The sequence below is a fragment of the Salmo salar genome, chromosome 04 (assembly GCF_965601325.2).
Source record: "Salmo salar chromosome 04, fSalSal1, whole genome shotgun sequence".
Lineage (NCBI taxonomy): Eukaryota > Metazoa > Chordata > Actinopteri > Salmoniformes > Salmonidae > Salmo > Salmo salar.
The window spans coordinates 75648868-75670545 of record NC_138294.1 but is presented as its reverse complement, the minus strand read 5'-3'; the positions used below and the strand labels follow the sequence as shown (position 1 = coordinate 75670545).

The window sequence follows — 21678 nt, the reverse complement described above, 5'->3', positions numbered from 1 at the left end:
TGGGGCCATGTATCGCAAGATCTTGGCCAACAACCTCCTTCCCTCAATAAGAGCATTGAAGATGGGTCGTGGCTGGGTCTTCCAGCATGACAACGACCTGAAACACACAGCCAGGGCAACTAAGGAGTGGCTCCGTAAGAAGCAGCTCAAGGTCCTGGAGTGGCCTAGCCAGTCTCTAGACCTGAACCCAATAGAACATCTTTGGAGGGAGCTGAAAGTCCGTATTGCCCAGCGACAGCCCCGAAACCTGAAGGATCTGGAGAAGGTCAGTATTGAGGAGTGGTCCAAAATCCCTGCTGCTGTGTGTGCAAACCTGGTCAAGAACTACAGGAAACATATGATCTCTGTAATTGCAAACAAAGGTTTCTGTACCAAATATTAAGTTCTGCTTTTCTGATGTATCAAATACTTATGTCATGCAATAAAATGCAAATTAATTACATAAAAATCATACAATGTGATTTTCTGGATTTTTGTTTTAGATTCCGTCTCTCACAGTTGAAGTGTACTTATGATACAAATTACAGACCTCTACATGCTTTGTAAGTAGGAAACACTGCCGATTTTGCAGGTTTTCAAATACTTGTTCTCCCCACTGTATTTAGGCTTGCCATAACAAAGGGGTTGAATACTTAATGAATAAATATAAAGTAAAATGTAAATCCACTTTGACATTATGGGGTATTGTGTGAAGGCCAGTGACAAAAAAAACGACATTTAATTCATTTTAAATGCAGGCTGTAACATGGCAAAATGTGGAACAAGTCAAGGAGTGTGAATACTTTGTATGTTGCTGCATTGCAGTGCCATGGAGATGTTATCGGCAAAAATGCCAGCACTACCTATGCCTGTCACTGGGCAAGGGTACCCATGATTATATACAGGCACATCACAGGACTCGGGCTACATTCCAATATCCATACTAGGCTTCCTCTTAGAATGCATGCCCGAGACATTGGATAATGGATCAGACCATTACTCTCTCTCATCAGTCCTAAAACAGGCCCTCCATTTTGAATGAAGGTAGTAACAGTGGAATCAGGTGCAGCTGAGGATGAAGGGAGGTAGCTAGCTTCTTAACCTGTGATACAGCAATACCTCTGGGCGGGCGAAGCCTGGCATTAGCCAACATAAATCACTAATACACTCAACTCATTAACAAAGAAGGCATTAAGAGTTTGGGCTGCTTATCCTAAACCTCCGGAGCTATTTAGCCAGTGCAGATCCTAGTAATACCACCGCCCATAGTTTCCACGGACTGTGGGGAAAAAAGAGACTGGCCAAGTGGGTCTGGAGGGAGGGGGGGTATAGAGTGAGCGTAACAGATAAACAATGACATTACCTGAATAAAAGATCAACCAGTCTTTCTTTGTTCTCTCTCAATAAGGCACTTAGTGTCTGGCTTTCTTGCTATATTTAGCGGACCGTGTCAAGTCATCTTTGCCATCCTGTCACCATGTTGGAAATCCGGTCCAGTAGGGGGCCAAGCTACGATAAAGACACATTGTGTCATCACAACTTTTGTCAGAGGCCCAGTCAAAAGTCATGAAGGTATTTTGGGCAGAGTTCATATGTTACTAATGAGTTTTGCCTACATTTTAGAGCCATATAACAGTCTCCAAAAATAAATAGCCTGCCATTTCCTATTTTCCTTTGATTTAGCCTTCTAGCTGATAAAAAGCATTAAAGATGAGTGAATTCTCAAACTACAGTATTTCAGGCCCACTTCACCCAGCTAAGTGAGATAACATTAAATGCGGGACCTTTTTTGAAAACATATTTAACTGTGATATAGTTCTGCCTTTTTGTGCCGACTTTGGTGTTTATTTTAGATAATGGACCATGCTGGGCTGCTTTATAAATCTGCCCACAAAAGTAGTATGTGTAGATCCATGCCAAAGAGGGTCCCAGTAGTTTGGTATTACCACATTAAGCCTAATAGGTTTAAAGCCTTCATTCGACATGGTTTAGCAAAAAATCTAGGCCTATAATAGATTATATTGTCATCTTCAATCATGAAGCGTGATCAATTTTCTGGGCAAACACAGCACTTGGGAGCATTTTACATTTCCTGCTAGATGAAAACATTACTTTCTTCCATAGCTTGGTGACATGTACGTTATACAAGGAACTAAGAATAGTCAATGCTTTTAATGTCCACCATGTGATTCTCTGTGTTGTCAAGGACTTCGGAGTTGTTATGACAACATGCAATTATTATAAGTGTTCATCTTAATGTAAAGAATATGTAACATGTTAATGTGAAAAAGTTATTTGAGGAGCTGGTGGTTAATACCACCGACATACTCATGTTCTTCATGTACTTCTGATTGGTGCACACCAGTATCTCACTCGTCACACGCAGCTATGTCTTTTTTTCAAAGGTCGTTATGCATCTTACCACTGAGCTCATCAAAGTATAAATCATTTTTTTAATGCTTGCTTCAACATTCTTTTTGAACACAACTCAATCATCAAGTTTTCTGACGACAACAGTGGTAGGCCATTCTCCTGGGGAGAATGGTGCTGCATTGCATAGCAGCCGTTTTACAAGCTCCTGACCAATTTGGCTTATTATTTTCTTTCTTTTTTTGTACTTAATGTTTCTACCATCGTTTCCTGTGAGTGAAATGAGCTTATGGACATCAGAACAAAGATCACTAACCTCAATTTAGATTAAGATTTCTACTTCAACAAGTCGGAGGTGCAGGACATACTGCTCACCCTGGAAAAGAAAAAGGCGGCGTAAGAGAGGCGATGTGTGGGCACCCTGACGAAGCTGCGCTGGCGAGTACATAAACCGCAGCTACTGTCCGTTCTATTGGCGATCGTACAATCTCTGGAGAACAAACTGGATGAGCTCCGTTCGAGACTGTCCTATCAATGGGACCTGAAGAACTGTAATTCAGCAGACACTCGTATCCAGAGCGACTTACAATAGTAGTTACTGCATACATTTTTCATACTTTTTCATACTGGTCCATTTCGTATCGAATCCAAAACCTTAGCGTTGCAAGCGCCATGCTCTACCAACTGAGCCACACGGGACCTAATATCCTATGTTTCACGGAGTTGTGGCTGAACATGGACATGGATAAAATACATATAGATGTTTTTCTATGCATCTGCAGGACAGAACGGCAGCGTCGGGTAAGCTAAAGGGCGAAGGTGTGTGTCTCTTTGTTAACAACAGCTGGTGCACGATCTCTAATAGAAGTCAAGAGGTTCTGCTCGCCTAAGTTAGAATACCCCATGATAAGTTGTAGACTTTTGTTTTTGTTTTACTATTTTTTTTTTTTATTAAGCAAACATTTTTCTTACTTTTGAACTCTGCATTGTTGGGAATTGGCTCATACAGTGCCTTCAGAAAGTATTCATACCCCTTTACTTATTCCACATATTGTTGTGTTACAGCCTTAAATCAAAATGTATTAAAAAAATGTGTGTGAGGTACAGAGATGAGGTAGTCATTCAAAAATCATGTTAAATACTATTATTGCATACAGAGTGAGTCAATGCAACTTACTATGTTACTTGTTAAGCACATTTTTACTCCTAAACTTATTTAGGCTTGCCATAACAAAGGCGTTGAATACTTATTGACTCAAGACATTTAAGGTTTTCATTTTTTATTAATTTGTAAAAATGTCTAAAAAGATAATTCCACTTTAACATTATGAGGTATTGTGTGTAGGCCAGTGACCCAAAATCTCAATGTAATCAATTTGATATTCAGGCTGTAACTCAACAAAGTGTGGAAAAAGTCGAGGAAGTGTGAATATTTTCTGGAGGCACTGTAAGTAAGCTTGTCACTGTAAAGTCTACACCTGTTGTATTTGGCGCATGTGACCAATCAAAATTTATTTCATTTGACAACACTCTTTACCAAGAGAGTTTTCATCTATATTTTTCGTAGCTGTCTATTTACCACCACAAACCGATGCTGGCACTAAGATCCCACTCAACGAGCTGTATAGGGCCATAAGCAAACAAGAAAATGTTCATCAGAATTTTGACCTCCCCTTTTTTAGCACATCACCAGGACATCTGCAGGACATCTGCAGGACATCTACAGGACATCTACAGGACCTAGTGTCACAAAATGCTGGAGGAAGGCCAAGAAAATCATCAAGGACCTCAGCCACCCAAGCCACGGCCTGTTCACCCCACTACCATCTACAAGACGGAGACAGTACATCTCCAGGCCATCAGACTGTTAAATAGTCACCAATATCAGGCCTCCTCTCAGTACCATGCCCTGAACCTTAGTCACTGTTACCTAGCCTTCTACCACCTGGTACTCTACCCTGCACCTTAGAGACTATTGCCCTATGTACATAGTCATTGACCACTGGTCACTTTAATGTTTACATACTGTTTTACCCACTTCAAAGTGCCTTCAGAAAGTATTCACACCCTTTGACTTTTTCCTTTTTGTTGTTGTGTTACAGTCTGAATTTAAAATAGATTAAATTGAGATTTTTGGTCACTGGCCCATGCACAATATCCCATAATGTAAAAGTGGAATTATGTTTCTCAAAATGTGTACAAATTAATAAAAAATGTAAAGCTGAAATGTCTTTGGTCAATAAGTATTCAACCCCTTTGTTGTGGCAAGCCTAAATAAGTTCAGGAGTAAAAATGTGCTTAACAAGTCACATAATAAGTTGTGTGGAATAATGTTGGAATAGTGGAATAGTATTTAACATGATTTTTGAATGACTACCTCATCTCTGCACCCCACACAGCAGTGAATTTCAACCACAAAGATGAGTTGTTTTACTATGCCTCTCAAAGAAGAGCACCTGTTGGTAGGATGGTATTTTTTTTTTAAAGCAGACATTGAATGTCCCTTTGAGCATGGAAAAGTTATTAATTACATTTTGGGTGGTACATCAATTCACCCAGTCACTACAAAGTTACAGGCATCCGTCCTTCTGTTGCCGGAGAGGAAGGAAACCGCTCAGGGATTTCACCATGAGACTAATGGTGACTTTAAAACAATTAGTTTAATGGCTATGATGGGAGAAAACTGAGAAGGGATCAACAACATTGAAGTTACTCCACAATACTAACCTAATTGACAGGGTGAAAAGAAAGAAGCCTGTACAGAATACACATATTCCAAAACATGCATCCTGTTTGCAACAAGGCACTAAAGTAATAATGCAAACCATGTGGCAAAGCAACTAACTTTCTGTCCTGGGGCAAATCCAATACAACACATTACTGAGTACCACTCCCAATATTTTCAAGCATAGTGATGGCTGTATCATGTTATTGGTATGCTTGTAATCTTTAAAAACTGGTGAGTTTTTCAGGATAAAAGAGAAACAGAATGGAAATACAGGCAAAACCTGGTTCAAATCAAATCAAATCAAATGTATTTATATAGCCCTTCTTACATCAGCTGATATCTCAAAGTGCTTTACAGAAACCCAGCTAATTCAGTCTGCTTTCCGCCAGACACTGGGAGACTAATTCACCTTTTAGCACCAGCGTTGCTTACCAAGAAGACTCCAGAATCCCCCACGCCGGAATTTATTTTAAGCGCAGGCACATTTACATCCAGCTTTAGCACTGCTTAGCACTTTATTGTTGTCTTGATCCTTTCTCACCTCTCACTATGCATTGTACTAGACATCGATATTTTCCAATGGCTTCCTAATCATGGCAATATTCATTTTGTAAATGCAGTGTCCTCCCATGTCCCTGTGGAGACGAAGGGAAAATCAGATTTGATTGAAATTGATTGCCGGCTAACAAATTTTAAACAACTGATAAAGCAATTAACTGGGTCGAGTTGGTATTCTCTCACGGATGTTGCTCTTAACTTATAATTGTAACTATTGATTCAAAGGAACAATTGTGGAGAGGCATTCTCTCTGACTAGAAAGCTTTACGGCAATAATTTATTTTCCCTGGCACATCTCATTCTCTTCTTCTAAGGCTAATCTATAGGTAAATGTTATATCTGTGCAAACTCTTACTAGAAGAAATGGAAAGCTTTGGAACTGTAGGCTATTTGAAGAATTTAAACCCAGGTTTGGTAGCTGAATATTCCTGGTGCATGGGGTGAAGTGTAATTGTTGAAAGATAGGTGGGGACCATCGGGGCTCCCATCGGTCTCTCGTGGGGTCTTCTAAACCAGCTGTCATCATCAGCAGCTCTATGGTGAGAAACATCTTGATTCCTGGGGCAAAAATCCTGTGCCATTCTGGACCACAAGTACAGGACATTACAAGGCTGCTTCCTACCGTTCTATGACATTGTTGTAGATAACATTCATATACTGAAAATTTGTGCAAAAAGGCAAACTCTGCTCCATCGTTCATTGAATCAAATGGCTCATTCATCATAAAACTACTTGAATTACTTTTTTTATTAGCAAGATTAGCACACTTAGCCATGACATGCCAACAACAACATTCTGAACCTACACTCCATGCATAACTGACCAAATTAAGAAAGACAAGCATTGTAATTTGTAATTCCTAAAAGTGAGTGTGGAAGAGGTGGAACATATTTTGTTGTCTATTAAATCAAATCAAATTTTATTGGTCACATACACATATTTAGCAGATGTTATTGTGGATGTAGCGAAATGCTTGTGTTCCTAGATCCAGCAGTGCAGTAGTATCTAACAATGCATATCAATACAAACAAATCTAAAAGAAAAAGAATGGAATTAAGAAATATATAAATATTAGGACGAGCAATGTCAGAGTGGCATTGACTAAAATACAGTAGAATACACTATATACATATGAAGTTAATAAAACAGTATTTAAACATTATTAAAGAGACCAGTGATTCAATGTCTATGGACAGTTGAAGTCGGAAGTTTACATACACTTAGGTTGGAGTCATTAAAACTCATTTTCAACCACTCCACAAATTTCATGTTAATCTTATGGCTTGAATCCCGTTAGCGGGATCAATATGACGACAGCCAGTGAAAGTGCAGGGCGGCAAATTCAAAACAACAAAAATCTCATAATTAAAATTCCTCAAACATACAAGTATTATACACCATTTTAAAGCTTTATGTCTTGTTAATCCAGCCACAGTGTCTGATTTCAAAAATGCTTTACCCCGAAAGCAAACCATATGCTTATGTTAGGTCAGCGCCTACACACAAAAAAACACAGCCATTTTCCAGCCAAAGAGAGGAGTCACAAAAAGCAGAAATAGAGAGAAAATGAATCACTAACCTTTGATTATCTTCATCAGATGACACTGATATGACTTCATGTTACACAATATATGTATGTTTTGTTCGATAAAGTTCATATTTATATCCAAAAATCTCAGTTTACATTGGCGCGTTATGTTCAGTAATCTTTTGCCTCCAAAACATCCGGTGATTTTGCAGAGAGCCACATCAATTTACAGAAATACTCATCATAAATGTTCATGAAAATACAAGTGTTATACATGGAACTTTAGATAAACTTCTCCTTAATGCAACCGCTGTGTCAGATTTCAAAAAAGCTTTACCGAAAAAGCAATAATCTGAGTACGGCGCTCAGACACAAAAACATGCCATACAATATATCCGCCATGTTGGAGTCAACAATAGTCAGAAATAGCATTATAAATATTCACTTACCTTTGATGATCTTCATCAGAATGCACTCCCAGGAATCCCAGGTCCACAATAAATGTTTGTTTTGTTCGATAAAGTCCATCCTTTATGTCCAAATACCTCCTTTTTGTTCGCGCCTTCAGTTCACAAATCCAAATTCACGACGCGCAGGTCAGACGAAAACTCAAAAATTTCCATTACAGTTCGTAGAAACATGTCAAACGATGTATAGAATCAATCTTTAGGATGTTTTTGTCGTAAATCCGCAATAAAGTTTCAAGCGGAGAAATCCTTTGTCTTCAGAAATGCAATGGAACTGAGCTAACTCTCACGTGAGCTCGCATGCCCTGCTGGCAGTGTTCTGACTCCAGGAGCTCTTATTCATCCCCACTTTACAGTAGAAGCCTCAAACAAGGTTCTAAAGACTGTTGACATCTAGTGGAAGCCTTAGGAAGTGCAAAATGACCCCACAGACACTGTAGTTTGGATAGGGAATCAATTGAAAAACTACAAACCACTTCCTGTTTGGATTTTTTCTCAGGTTTTTACCTCCCATATGAGTTCTGTTATACTCACAGACATCATTCAAACAGTTTTAGAAACTTCAAAGTGTTTTCTATCCAAATATACTAATAATATGCATATCTTAGTTTCTGGGATTGAGTAGCAGGCAGTTTACTCTGGGCACGTCAGTCATCCAAGCTACTCAATACTGCCACCATCCATAAGAAGTTAAACTATAGTTTTGGCAAGTTGGTTAGGACATCTACTTTGTGCATGACACAAGTAATTTTTCCAACAATTGTTTACAGACAGATTATTTCACTTATAATTCACTGTATCACAATTCCAGCGGGTCACTAAGTTGACTGTGCCTATAAACAGCTTGGAAAATTCCAGAAAATGATATCATGGCTATAAAAGCTTCTGATAAGCTCATTGACATAATTTGAGTCAATTGGAGGTGTACCTGTAGATGTATTTCAAGGCCTACCTTCAAACTCAGTGCCTCTTTGCTTGACATCATGGGAAAATCAAAAGATATCAGCCAAGACCTCAGAAAAAATTGTAGACCTCCACAAGTCTGGTTCATCTTTGGGAGCAATTTCCAAACACCTGAAGGTACCACGTTCATCTGTACAAACAATCGTACTGTCACGGCTGTTGTCGGTGAATGAGGACCAAAACGCAGCAGGTACGTGAATGCTCATCTTGATTTTTAATTATCTTCAAAATGAACGTACAAAATAACAAAACACGAACGATCAACAAAAACAGTCTGGTAAGGCACAAGGCGAAACACAGAACAATCACCCACAAAACTCAAACACAAACACACCCTAATATATGGGACTCTCAATCAAAGGCAGATAGACAACACCTGCCTTCAACTGAGAGTCCCAACCCCAATTAACCAAACATAGACATACACACACTAGACTCCACATAGAACTACCTAGACATAAACCAAAACCCGGAAATACTAAACCAAACACCCTTTTAACAAACACACCACCCCGAACCACATAAAACAAATACCCTCTGCCACGCCCTGACCAAACTACAAAACAATTAACCTTATATACTGGCCAGGACGTGACAGTACCCCCCCCCCCCCTTAAAGGTGCTACCCCAGAAGCACCTTAACAAAAAATAACCCCAAGCAACACCAACAAAAAGTCCCCTTTTCTAAAGGGAGGGAAGGGAGGGTGGCTGCCGTCAACGACGGCACTGTGCTACACCCCCCCTCCCCAACCCACCTATTTCTGGAGGTGGCTCTGGTTCCGGCCGTTCCAGGCTGTCGGGCCACTCTGGCATCGCCGAGGGGCAGTCGGGCCAGTCTGGCATCGCCGGGGGGCAGTCGGGGCAGTCTGGCAATTCGGGACAGTCTGGGCAGTCTGGCAATTCGGGACAGTCTGGGCAGTCTGGCAATTCGGGACAGTCTGGGCAGTCTGGCAATTCGGGACAGTCTGGGCAGTCTGGCAATTCGGGACAGTCTGGGCAGTCTGGCCACTCGGGCCACTCCGGCAGTTCAGGGCAGTCTGGCCACTCCGGCAGTTCAGGGCAGTCTGGCCACTCCGGCAGTTCAGGGCAGTCTGGCCACTCCGGCAGTTCAGGGCAGTCTGGCCACTCCGGCAGTTCAGGGCAGTCTGGCCACTCCGGCAGTTCAGGGCAGTCTGGCCACTCCGGCAGTTCAGGGCAGTCTGGCCACTCCGGCAGTTCAGGGCAGTCTGGCCACTCCGGCAGTTCAGGGCAGTCTGACCACTCCGGCAGTTCAGCGCAGTCTGACCACTCCGGCAGTTCAGCGCAGTCTGGCCACTCCGGCAGTTCAGCGCAGTCTGACCACTCCGGCAGTTCAGCGCAGTCTGACCACTCCGGCAGTTCAGCGCAGTCTGACCACTCCGGCAGTTCAGCGCAGTCTGACCACTCCGGCAGTTCAGCGCAGTCTGGCCACTCCGGCAGTTCAGCGCAGTCTGGCCACTCCGGCAGTTCAGCGCAGTCTGACCACTCCGGCAGTTCAGCGCAGTCTGACCTCTCTGGCGACTGTTGACTGGCGGGCAGCTCTGACGACTGTTGACTGGCGGGCAGCTCTGACGACTGTTGACTGGCGGGCAGCTCTGACGATGACTGTTGACTGGCGGGCAGCTCTGACGATGACTGTTGACTGGCGGGCAGCTCTGACGATGACTGTTGACTGGCGGGCAGATCTGATGATGACTGTTGACTGGCGGGCAGCTCTGATGATGACTGTTGACTGGCGGGCAGCTCTGATGATGACTGTTGACTGGCGGGCAGCTCTGATGAAGACTGTTGACTGGCGAGGCTGGGTTGACGCACTTGTAGCCTGGTGCGTGGTGCTGGTACTGGGCTTACCAGATTATGTACACGCACCTCCAGGCTAGTGCGGGGAGCGGGAACAGGACGAGTCGGACTGGGTTGACGCACTTCCGGGTCCGCACGAGAGACAGGAGCTGGAAACCCAGGGCTATGGAGGCGCACAGTCGGTCTCGATCTTACCTCCTGCACAACCCGTCTTGGCTGGATGGAACTAGTAGCCCTGTACGAGCGGGGTGCCCGTACAGGGCAGACTGGGCTGTGCAGGGGCCTGATGGTAGCCGTGCGTAGAGCGGGAGTTGGGTAGCCTGGTCCTCGGAGGCGTACCGGCGACCAGATGCGCTGCGCAGGCATCCTCCTACCAGGCTGGATGCCCGCTCTAGCACGGCACCTGCGAGGGGCTGGAATAACGCGCACCGGACTGTGCGTGCGTATGGGTGAGAGTGCGCTCCTCAGCGAAACATAGCGCTCTCCACCCCATACGCTCCTCCATATAACCACGAGTAGCTGGCTTCCGGCTCTTCTTACGCCTAGCCAAACTACCCGTGTGCCCCCCCAAAAAATTTTCTTGGGGGTGCCTTTCGTGCTTCTCCTTCAGCGCGTACTTGGCCTCGTACCACCGCCTCTCTGCCTTGGCTGCCTCAATTTCCCACTGCGGGCGTCGATAATCCCCAGCCTGGTGCCAAGGTCCGGCCCCGTCCAGAACTTCCTCCCAAGTCCACTTCTCCCGCCAGTCCAACTCGAACTCCGTCTGCTCCTTCCTCTGCTGCTTGGTCCTTTGGTGGTGGGTGATTCTGTCAACGTTGTTGTCGGTGAATGAGGACCAAACCGCAGCAGGTACGTGAATGCTCATCTTGATTTTTAATTATCTTCAAAATGAACGTACAAAATAACAAAACACGAACGATCAACAAAAACAGTCTGGTAAGGCACAAGGCGAAACACAGAACAATCACCCACAAAACTCAAACACAAACACACCCTAATATATGGGACTTTCAATCAAAGGCAGATAGACAACACCTGCCTTCAACTGAGAGTCCCAACCCCAATTAACCAAACATAGACATACACACACTAGACTCCACATAGAACTACCTAGACATAAACCAAAACCCGGAAATACTAAACCAAACACCCTTTTAACAAACACACCACCCCGAACCACATAAAACAAATACCCTCTGCCACGCCCTGACCAAACTACAAAACAATTAACCTTATATACTGGCCAGGACGTGACACGTACGCACCATGGGACCATGCAGCCGTCATACCGCTCAGGAAGGAGACATGTTCTGTCTCCTAGAGATGAACGTACAGTGGGGGAAAAAAGTATTTGATCCCCTGCTGATTTTGTACGTTTGCCCACTTACAAAGAAATTATCAGTCTATAATTTTAATAGTAGGTTTATTTGAACAGTGAGAGACAGAATAACAACAAAAAAAACAACTCTGTCAGGAGGAATGGGCCAAAATTCACCCAACTTATTGTGGGAAGCTTGTGAAAGGCTACCTGAAACGTTTGACCAAAGTTAAACACTTTAAAGGCAATTTTTCCAAATTGTAATTGAGTGTATGTAACTTCTGACCCACTGGGAATGTGATGAAAGAAAGAAAAGCTGAAATAAATAATTCTCTCTACTATTATTCTGACATTTCACCTTCTTAAAATAAAAGTGGTGATCCTAACTGACCTAAGACAGAGACTTTTTACTAGGATTAAATGTCAGGAATTGTGAAAAACTGAGTTTAAATGTATTTGGCTAAGGTGTATGTAAACTTCCGACTTCAACTATACATAGGGCAGCAGCCTCTACGGTACAGGGTTGAGTAACCAAGTGGTAGCCGGCTAATAATGGCTATTTAACAGTCTGATGGCCTTGAGATAGGAGCTGTTTTTCAGTCTCTCGGTCCCAGCTTTGATGCACCTGTACTGACTTCGCCTTCTGGATGATAGCAGGGTGAACAGGCCGTGGCTCGGGTAGTTGATGTCCCTGATGATCTTTTTGGCCTTCCTGTGACATCGGGTGCTGTAGGTGTCCTGGAGGGCAAGCAGTGTGCACCGGGTGATGCGTTGGGCAGATTGCACCACCCTCTGGAGAGCTCTGTGGTTGCGGGCGGTGCAGTTTCCGTAACAGGCCGTGATACAGCCCGACAGGATGCTCTTAATTGTGCATCTGTAAATGTTTTTGAGGGTCTTAGGGGCCAAGCCGAATTTCTTCAGCCTCCTGAGGTTGAAGAGGTGCTGTTGTGTTTTCTTCACCACACTGTCTGTGTGGGTGGACCATTTCAGATTGTCAGTGATGTGTACGTCGAGGAACTTGAAGCTTTTCACCTTCTCCATTGTGGTCCCACTGCAGTCACACACCTAATGTGTTGTAAAATCTGTTGTGTAATGTAATGGTTTTGTAATTGTATATAACTGCATACATTTTTGCTGGACCCCAGGAGGCAGCAGCTAATGGGGATCCATATTTTTTAACTAGGCAAGTCAGTTAAGAACAAATTCTTGTTTTCAATGACGGCCTAGAAACAGCGGGTTAACTGCCTTGTCAGCTCGGGTGCGGCACTACAACGTTCTGCCCCACTACAACAAAAAATGTGCTGTTGGGTGTACTCGAGGACCGGAGTTGAGAAACACAGCACTAACACAACCCCATCAGTGATCAATGAGAGGGATCAGGTAGATATTGTTCAGTAATGCATCCCTCCCCTTGAAGTTCTATAGGACCCTGCTGTGGTGTTGTGTTAAATAACTAGCTATGCCTCTGAGGGAGTTGACCCAATGAAACAATGAAACTATCCTGCTAATCAGCTCAGCAGGGGCCTGATCTGAGCATGGAAGCCCTACTTATGTAAACGTCTATGCGTGGGCTAGTAAAGCTAACCAGGGTGCACAGAAAGGGCGTTGTTAACCCCACAAGGCCTTCCATTTGAAAAGGACACGTCACCCACACAACATATCCTTATAGCGCATTGACTCCATTTCCACCCCTGTGTAACTCTTATTCAGCACATGAGCGATTTGGGTGTATGGTTTTCTGAGTGCTAGTTGTCGAGGGTCTGGCCAAGCTACCTGCTTTGTGAGGAGTGTCATAGATAAATAAGTAGGAATATTCCATGAGTGATGTTGAGACAAACAGTCAGAAGTCATTTAGGCTGTCAGCTCTCATCATGCTATTTCCAGTAAGGCCATTTGTGAGGAGTGCAGTACTGGAGATAGGGACTCGGCTCCCAGTCTTCATTACGACATTGGCATTTTCCCTTTGAATTACTTATTTTCTCTCTGCCGAGGGCAGATAGCAGCATGGTTCATTTCAGATCCAGGTCGAGTGTGGCTGTAATGGTCTTGTAAACTGGGAACCTACTGTAGGCCTACACTGCTGAAACCCATTTCGAAGTACAATGCGGAATGTGTCTTTCAGATGTGATGGTTTCGCAGCTTGGAGCAATAGTAATGGTGGTATATAAAACATATAGTATGTTGGTCTGCTGGTACTTCATTGCACAATTGATTCAATAGTTTTACACCATCTTAGAAGAAGATAAGTCCTTTATAAGTAGAAGGGGTTGAATGTTTTAGTATATATACAATGCATGGATTGAAACGGGGTGAAAGTTAATCTTTGCCTAGGTAAAACTAACGTGTGCGAGTACACATGTCTACTGTTCATGTGGTTAAAGTAATGGATGTTTGAAATGGTAGGAGGGGTTGTTCACATCGTATGTTTGACCACTCTACTGCATGTGTGCTAGTCATAACTGGCTGGTACGTATGCACATATATGGGCTATGGTAATGATTATGGAAATGTAATGAAAAGCTTACCATGTCCATAGAAATGTAATGAACCGGTTTTGCCGTTTCATTGACTGATCATTGAAATCCATTGAGACAGTTTTAACATCTTGTACAGATGATGCATTGCAGGGTTTCCCAAATAATCAGTGCTTGATGATGAGTTGGTAATTTGACTCAGCTGTGTAGTGCTAGGGCAAAAACCAAAATGTGCCACCCGGAAGGGGCCCCAGAACCGAGTTTGGGAAACCCTGATGAATTGTACTAAATGATCACATTGAAAATCTACTGTAGGCTGCTTGTCCGTGTGGGAAACAGACATATTGATCATAAATATAGTATACTGCTTCTACCAAAGATTGAGGTGGGAATGAGTTGCTTGGCTAGCTGGATAGGTAAATAGATGCAAAAAAGTGAAAAGACAACACTCAAGAAAGGACCACAACCATAATATTTGTAACTAGCCACGTGCGAACGTTTGAAGGAAAAAATAAGCTGTTTCACTACACTGGACCCGTCAGAATGAGAAGCAATTAGCCAATAACATTACAATAGGGGTGTGATTGAAGTTGTGCGGACCATTGACATGACAGATCGTGTGGCGCAAGCATCAGAAATTGTAACGACAAGTCCGACAACGCTTAAAAAAATCTAGGACGCCTGCTCACTTTCGCAACGCACGCAGCTGGTCAGGACAGCCCCATTGATTACATGGGGGGAGGGGGTCATCCAGTTTTTTCTCAAATGGTTAGGAATCTATGTCATGGTGATCTTTTATAAAAAGCTGTCACGTTTCGACCGTGAAGTCTTTATAAAGCTTAGCTTATCAAAGACCTGTTGGTCGCCTTGTAAGAAGTTCAACTCACTTTTGGAGTTTCCAGAGTTCAGTCACATTCATTTAGGTGATGAATCACCTGAGGCTGATGTTGTGAAGGCTTCACATGCCTCCTTCATTTATGCATTTTTAGAACGATGTTGGTGCACTGCAATTTTCAAATAAAAATAAGATGATGTTTTGTCACACACTGAGTAGGTGTGGTGAAATGTATTGTTTTACAGGGTCGGCCATAGTAGTACGGTTCCCCTGGAGCAAACTAGTGTCATGTGCCATGCTCAAGGGTAAATGGAAAGATTTTTCACCTTGTCGGCTCAGGTATGCGAACCAGCGCTATAATCGCTAGGCTACCTGCCTCCCTATCGTCTGTTCATGTTAATCTCTCTTGATAAACACCCTAAAAAATCTAAAACTCTCTGAAATACAAGCTCACGCATGTGTGTGGGGATCTCATGCCTGGTCAGGTAGCTCCTAAAAGCAGATAGTAATGGCATATTTCTGGACCTCATTGGTTATTCCCAAACAACAGATGCGCACAAGCAGCAGCCTGATTGTTTCACTTGCTGACTGTTCCAATACATAATGCTTAATACATGACAGAACAGCTGCTTGTGCCGATCGTCTACTCATTAGCATATTTAATGATCAAATGCAGCCCTGACCCCCATTAAGCCCCTTGTAAATGAATAAAATGCTGGATTTGGTGCTGGCTCCTACTGTGTTTTTGGTAACATATTGCTGTTATTGATGTATTACGCTTTAATTGCTCAATTATTCCATTCCCCACAGGGATGAACTGGCCAATATCGAGGTGATGCAACTGGACTTTGAGATGGAGAACTTCACCAGCCAATCGGTCACCAGAAGGATCAACTGGAACATCGACTACCGGGGCCAGAACCCACCTCCGGACTCGGAGAAGGTGGTGACTGAGTTGACCGTGGTGCAGAAGGACATTCAGGCTATCATCCCACTCTCCATGGTGAGTAACCTGTGACATCACATATGGTATGCTATAATAATGTTTATATCAGTTGAATCTGTCCATTGTAACATTTGCCACAACTATTCAATTCAAATCTCTCACGTAAGACAATAGGTTAGCCTCCAGTTTCATCAAAGGACCTTCGACCCCATTGTCATTTGTAACCATGCTTATCAACACTTGAGGTTCTCTCTCACTAGATCGATGATGATTTCACCTGCTAAGAGAAGGCTACCAAGGCCACCTAGTAATGGCACATCATGCTAAGAGTCTGTCTGGCGTCTCCACTCCTATCTCATGAAAAGGGGCAATTGCTGTAGTAAGCAGTAAAAAACAATTGTGGAAACAAAGGACATTAATTAAGTAATAGGAAGGTAGAGGGCCAGTCCTGAAGGGTCAAGTCGCCTCCTGTGTGGTTTCACCTCCCCTTACTTGGTGAAGGGAGCCTGTGGAAAGTCTCTAGAAGTTTTAGGGGGGGAGAGACTTCATTATTTTGATATTACAATTCAACTGCTTGGGTAAAATGTATAACGGCACTTAGTTCTCTCAGCCCCGCATATATTTATATAGGTCTAAAATGCCACAAGTTGAAAAGAAGCAAGCACCCAGGTACTGAAGACACTTTTTTAACACACTCAACTACAGAGGTTAATAAACGAAGAGGAACATGACCTCTGTGTGTTCACCGGACTTGGCGGTGTGCTTCGAGGGCTTTGTTAGAGGGGTCAGGCAGCGATGAGGATAGGAGTTCAGCTGAAAGGAGCCGGGGTCATAGAAAGGCCAACGCGTGGGGAATAGCAAAAAATAGCAATAGCCGAAGCAACCTGCGCCATTTCATTCATTATCAGCTGCTTTGTTTCACTGTTTCTGCTTCATGTACTGTAGTGTAGAGAGGTTGCATCCCAAATGTAACCTTATTCCCTTTATAGTGTACTACTTTTGACCTGGTCCCATAGCACTCTGGTCAAAAGTAATGCACTATATAGGGAATAGGGTGCCATTTGACCAAGGCAGAATCTAATGCCACACATTCTCAGGTCTCTCTGTCTAATTATTGTAACAGTAACAGTAGCAGCAAGTCGGTAGACATAATGCACTCAGCACTTTGTGTCTACCATTGCACACATCCTCTGAGAGCTTGATAGAAACCAGAAGGCTCAGATCAGAATTTTTTCTGCAGCCACTGATTTGGGAGACAGCAGGATGAGGCAATCTGGGGAAAAAAAACACACAAGATGCATTTTATCTTGAGTAACAAAAAAATGAAACAAGAACATGGCAAGCCATGTGCACAAAATGAATCCCCTCTCTGATTTAGCCCTAGCATGAACAAACGAGGGAGAGAGGGAGGGAGGCTTGAGGGAGAGCTAGAGGGATGGGAAAAAAATAAAAAGGAGAAAAAAAATAATCCCAAGACGTGAAAGCTTTGCTAAGCAGATTCACTGCCAGCCAGAGCTGAGCCACTACAACTGGGGAGGAGGAGGCGAGAGAGGGGTGAGATAGTAGCGAGGGAGGGGGGAGGAGGAACGAAGGAGGTGGGTGAATTTACAGTGCAGAGTAGTAGCATCTTCCAGGAGGATGTGGTTAAATCAGACTCCATCACATTAGTCCTGTCAGGGCCCCAGCTAGGTCCCCCTGGCCCCCACAGTCTTGGCGCAATTACCGCCCCGTGTCAGAGAGCCCTCTCAGGGGCTTCTTATTAACGAGGGATGGGAGAGGTGGAGAGGGAGATGAGGAGGGGAATAGCGGGATACTGTGTTGCTGGCTCCACCACTGCTTCATGCTGCCGCAGTAGCGAACAGATTATAAATAAAACATGGCCGTTTTCTTTGCCGAGGTCCTCATGGCACGAAGTCACAGGGCACACGCACACAAACACACACACACATCTACACACACCACGTTTTGCACGTCTGACGTGGCGTTTCAATCATTTCCATGAGGAGTAAGAAGTGGGAGCCGTGGCGCAGAAAGCAGCGGAGGTTTGGCTTTGATATGATTCGCTGGCTAATCGGCTCGGTCTTAAAGCCTCCATCAAAACTCAACAACTGTGGGGCTGTCAAGCTTCATTCATTTTCTCACTGCTTGTCATTTGGTTACTTGGATTAAAGTGGACCCTGCTTCTTTCATTTCTCCTGTTTAAATCTAAAACAACACTGTTCACATGGACGAAGCTAAACTAGTAGTTATTAATCGACAATACTAGTCGTTGTTCCAGGAGCAGTATAATACATGTTTTCATTTCCGCAGTGTATTAGACTGATAGTTGTCTCAGTCCCGTTTATTGGGCCTGGAGTAGTCGTGTCTTGTGTCTACACTAACTGATCCTTTTCTTACTGTGTGTCTTAATGCATGGAGTTTAAAAGTGTTAACCTTGTTGTTTTGCAGGCTATAAAGTGTTTGATTACTTTGAAATCCTTTCCTGCGTGTTATTGATAGCTCTCCCCCTACTGTGTTCACGATAAGCTCTCACTCATTACTCCGGACACTGTGGCTACCACTTACCGCCACCATAAATTCTCGGTCCCCCCATTTAAATGTTGCATATTAGCTGGGCAACAGAATACCATTGGCACGTGAAAATAAGAAACATGAGGGAGGATGGGATGATTTTTTTACTATAAGGTGGCAGTTGCGGTTTGTTGAGAAGAAAAAGAGTTGAGCTCTTTTCTCCGTCCCATAATTTGTCAATGTCAGAGGACCTCCCACTGGGCACAGACGTCAATTCAACGTCTATTCCATGTCGGTTCAACGTAATTTCATTGAAATGATGTGGAATCAACGTTGATTTAAACAGTGTGTGCCTAGTTGGCTGTCATTGGTCTGCAGTGGCTATTCTTTAGCAATAAACTCAGAGGCTAGGTTAACACATGTTCCTCACTGGATAATTACTTAATAAGCATATTGTATTATGAACAAATGTATCAACAGGTAAAATGGCATCAATATTCAAATAGTGCACCAGCTAATTTGATTTGGGCAGGACCTGACCATTGTGAATTCTTCTAGACTTTAAATTGTTCTGGTTTCAAATAGTTTGGAAGTTATATTGTGAGATGACCTGCTATGGACAGCAATAATTCATTCAGTATGTATTGGTTTTCGAAGGGCACACACAACATACAATTTGCACTCATTGTCAGTGAACATATGCTTGTATCATGCCAAGTAAACTCTCCTATTTGATTGCCAGCTTTAGGGCACTACAAATTAAAGGAGCTCATCAACATACATGCCTCCAGAAGCAACATTAATACTCTTTTATATGCTGCATTCTTTTTGATTATACCACAATAAGTAATACTGTTTTGCCTCCAAGACTTGAGCATGGTGGTGTTTTGATTGAAGTCAAAGGAACATTTACATGATTTGGGTTTTCTCTAGGGGGACACGAGGGAAACAAATTAAAGTCAAACACCTTACCCCCGCATAGCTCACATTCATTCCGTCAAAATAATGAGTTTATTAACAGTCGCCCATTTCAAGGACCAGTGTGCATTTTAATTGGCTGTTTCTATATCACTGGAGTCATGATAAAAGTGTAGATCTGCTGACGGACTTGGCCCTGTTTATAATCAGTTCTCAAGTCAGTTTTTATTCCCCAGCAATGAGATTTCAGTCATTTATTAGCAACACTAGACTTCATAGTTGTTGTTTGAGGCCTTAGTGCACAGATTCACTAACAGTAACCTGTTGTTTGAGGCCTTAGTGCACAGATTCACTAACAGTAACCTGTTGTTTGAGGCCTTAGTGCACAGATTCACTAACAGTAACCTGTTGTTTGAGGCCTTAGTGCACAGATTCACTAACAGTAACCTATTGCTTGACGCCTTAGTGCACAGATTCACCAACAGTAACCAAGATTGTGAGGACAGATACAAAGGTTTTTAGGACAACGTTATGTTTTGTTGGTGTCACGCCCTGACCATAGAGAGCCTTTTATTCTCGATGTTTGTTAGGTCAGGGTGTGACTTGGGTGGGTTATCTAGGTTGTTTTTTCTATGTTGGCCTGATATGGTTCCCAATCAGAGGCAGCTGTTTATCATTGTCTCTGATTGGGGATCATATTTAGGCAGCCATTTCCCCACTGTGTTTTGTGGGATCTTATTTTGACTAAGTGCATGTAGCACCTCTGTTGTCACGGTTTGTTGGTTGTTCCTTTTTGTTTTGTGAGTTTCATAAAAAAATTATGTGGAACTCAGAGCACGCTGTGCCTTGGTCCGTCTCTCCACACAACCGTAACAGTTGGGGCATTCAAATATACTTTCCTTTGTCACCTTCATTTTTTCATCCGCTTGATGAAGAAGGAATGTTTCACTTTACAACTCAAATTACTTAGCGTACATAGTCAACGTGAACTTCTTGCCTTTTTGTTCTAGAGTTATTTGGAGCAGAATGCAGCTCGGAGGGGAAAACTTAAAAACAAAGTCCCTTTGTACAGTACAGGAAATGTTCAATTTGTAGTATATTTGAGATTTAAAAAAGGCTTCTGAAGTACGTAATTTCTACTTCGAAATTGCAGACTTGATTTACCCTTAAGAAAAATGTATCAACCCCTACAAAAATGTGTATTATAATGCCAATTATAATCCACATAATAATTCACATTTCCTGCTGAAGCAAACTGTCTCAAGTTAAGATCCTACATCTGTACTTGGAGTGATGAAATGGATGAAAATCAAACCCAACGACCACTGAGAATGGCTTCCAGCGGAACTCTTTTGGACATTCTTTTTGAGAAGTACATATTGGAAGTACCCAGTGAAATATAATAGCGATGAACACTATCTAACACAGTTTTATGTTTGTTCCCCCTCTACTCTACAGGACACCGAAATCATTAACACTGCGATACTGACTGGCCGAACAGTGGCCATTCCCGTGAAAGTTGTCTCTATTGAAATGAGTGGTGTCGTCACCGACGTCTCGTCCTTCGTAGAGTGCAAGTCGTCTAACGAAGACATTGTCAAGGTATGGTACAGTAGATTCCCACTTAGGTTGCAAAATTACAGTAACTTTCCCCAAATCCCCAGGTTTTCATTATTGGGATTTCTGGAAAACTTGGGAATTTTGGGAACATTTTGGGAAAATTCCCTCCGATCTTGGTAATGCATCTGATACCGAATGGAATCCCACCGCACTCGTACCGTCTTATCTAGTCTGATCTAGTCTGGTTGCCACCATGTCTCCAGACCTTAGAGTTTACTTTAGCTGCATTATCTGGTGCAAGGCATCCATTTCCATCCATTTCCATTGACTAAGGTTACATCCCAAATGGCACGCTATTCCCTATTTACTGCACACATTTTTACCAGAGGTCCTGGTCAAAATTACTGCACTAAATAGGGAATAGGGTACCATTTGGGACTCAGCCTTAGCCAAGTAGGGCGACTGTAGTGCTGTAAAGGACTTAAGTAAAAATACTTAAAAGTACTACAACCTCTTCAGCATCTGATCCCATTAGCGGGATCAAAATCCAGCGAAAAATCATATCGCCAATTAGCATTAAAAAAAAATCATAATTTAAAAAAAAAAGTAATAATTTTTTTTTTTTTTTTTTTATAGATACACCTCTCCTGAATCGACCCACGTCGTCCGATTTCAAAAAGGTTTTACAGGAAAAGCAAATCATTA

At 42.9% G+C, this 21678-nt stretch overlaps 1 protein-coding gene across 2 annotated transcripts in view; it reads left to right on the top strand.

Moving 5' to 3' along the window:
- Positions 1 to 21678, top strand: part of tmem132e (transmembrane protein 132E) — a 367581-nt gene that overhangs the window by 321091 nt on the left and 24812 nt on the right. For both annotated transcript variants that reach the window (XM_014197869.3, XM_014197868.3), the window contains exons 4-5: positions 15849 to 16041; positions 20872 to 21015. In XM_014197869.3, coding sequence (XP_014053344.1) covers positions 15849 to 16041; positions 20872 to 21015 — 337 coding nt within the window. The remainder of the gene's footprint in view (positions 1 to 15848; positions 16042 to 20871; positions 21016 to 21678) is intronic.